At 47.5% G+C, this 1,877-nt stretch overlaps 1 protein-coding gene across 1 annotated transcript; it reads right to left on the bottom strand.

Moving 5' to 3' along the window:
* Window positions 1–358: 358 nt before the first annotated feature.
* On the bottom strand, window positions 359–1,285 carry LOC137979984 (uncharacterized). The gene has a single exon (XM_068827305.1). The coding sequence runs from the start codon at window positions 1,283–1,285 to the stop codon at window positions 359–361; it is 927 nt and encodes a 308-aa protein (XP_068683406.1).
* Between the last annotated feature and the right edge of the window lie 592 nt (window positions 1,286–1,877).

The raw sequence follows: 1,877 nt of genomic DNA, 5'->3' as shown, positions 1-1,877 counted from the left end.
CAACTCAGTTTACTTGAAAAATCCACAGAGATTCGTTTACACGCAGTCTTGATACAATGATACGATGGAATGGCGGTAACAAAAAATCTGTGTCCTAATATCCTCGCGACGCCTTATAGAAACCTTAATCCGTAAACAGTGAGTCCTTGGTACCGTAAACTGAGTGAGAACCTTAACTTAACTATCCTACTAAAACCTTCAGCTCAAAAAACAATTCACCACAGTGTCGACTCGCGTGGTCATCCGGGACCCGGCAAGGTCCAGACCACCGCAATGCAATAAAACGTCACACAAAAAAGAAATGTCACGCACGATTCTGCTGCAACATTCCCGGCCCCTAAACGTCTGAGGGGGGCGTTTACGTCTCTTGATCTCCTTCCTGTTCCTCCTTGGGCAGAATTAGGACAAGCTTGTTGACTGGTCTTCTCAGTGTAGTTTCTCGCGTTATGACGACAGCAGACCTGACGAAGCCTTGTGAATCCGGCTCCACTCGCACAACAAGGGCCAACAACCAGGCATTACGCGGAACATTCTCTTCTCGGATTACCACGACATCCCCTTCAACCAGGTTTCGTTGAGGATGTTGCCATTTGTGCCTTTCCTGCATCACAACGAGGTACTTCCACCGAGACCAAAATAGATTTGCTAAATAATGTACCCTTCGCCACCGCCAACGCATATACACATCACAGCTCTGAAACTTGCCTGGTGGTGGTAATATCACAGTTGATTTGGTTGTCAAGATGTGGTTGGTAGTAAGCGGTTCAAGGTCGTTAGGCTCGCCAGAGACTGTCGTCAGGGGTCTTGAATTAATGATTGCCTCTACTTCACACATTAGGGTCCGAAACGATTCCTCATCTAAGCAATGACCATATTCTTCCATTAATCCAGCGAGAACTTTCCTTGTGGTCTTGATCTGTCGCTCCCAAACGCCACTCATGTGGCTGGCGGCGGGTGGGTTGAAGATCCAGTCAATGTTTTCCTTTTTGAGTTTGGCGTGGATCTCTTCATGATCCATTTCTTCTATGGCCTGGAGCAGCTCGTTTCGTGCGCCAACAGGGCCACGGCGGGCGATGAAGCGCCGGAGTGCTTGAATAAATGAACTTGACTCAAGAGAACTTGCAACCTCAATATGGACTGCTCGGCTAACCAAACACGTGAAAAGAGCGCCGTATCTTTTCATTTCCTTGCGCCCCTCCTTAATAATGAAGGGCCCAAAGTAGTCAACACCAGTGTAAGTAAATGGTGGTGCTGGGGAGATTCGATTCTTGGGTAGGTCTGCCATCTTCTGTACACCTGGACTGCTGTAATTGCGACGGCAGAAGACACACTTTGATATCACCTGGCGCACTGCTGTATTCACTTTGATGATCCAATACTTCTTGCGTAGGCTTGAAATAACATGACCGCGCCCAGCGTGACCCAACCGTTTCTGAGCATGACGGATGAGTAGCGTAGTGGCATGACTTCTCGGTGGCAAAATCACTGGATGCTTCGTTTCGTGTGGCAAATCTGCACGCCTGAGTCTACCTCCAACTCTGAGGATACCGTTTTCTAAGAAGGGGTCAAGGCGCTGGATAGGACTGTTATTCTTTATACTTGCTTTCTTCCGTTTTTGCAGCTTCTCCTTGTCTAGGCTATTCTCATTTTCCAACTCTTGGAGGGCGTAGATTTCCTTACCAAATGCTAAGTCCTGGACAAATTTTAGGATAGCGAACTCAGCGTCTACCAGGTCTTGCACGGTAAGAGGTTAGCAAGGCTCTTCAGTGTCCATATGCTTAGCTGTTTTGGTTATTGAAGGCTTCCTTCGGTCTGCGAGGTTTTTGTCGTCTCTTGACACTCCTTCCTTGACATTCATACGTTCCTTACATCTGATT

This window comes from Montipora foliosa, chromosome 12 (genome assembly GCF_036669935.1).
Source record: "Montipora foliosa isolate CH-2021 chromosome 12, ASM3666993v2, whole genome shotgun sequence".
In the NCBI taxonomy this organism is placed as follows: Eukaryota; Metazoa; Cnidaria; class Anthozoa; order Scleractinia; family Acroporidae; genus Montipora; species Montipora foliosa.
The sequence above is the reverse complement of the archived record's forward strand: the minus strand, read 5'-3'. Positions and strand labels throughout refer to the sequence as shown.

Bases quoted from the DNA above. Each gene is read 5' to 3' on its own strand.
- LOC137979984 (XM_068827305.1), bottom strand. From the start codon at position 1,285: ATGGCAGACCTACCCAAGAATCGAATCTCCCCAGCACCACCATTTACT.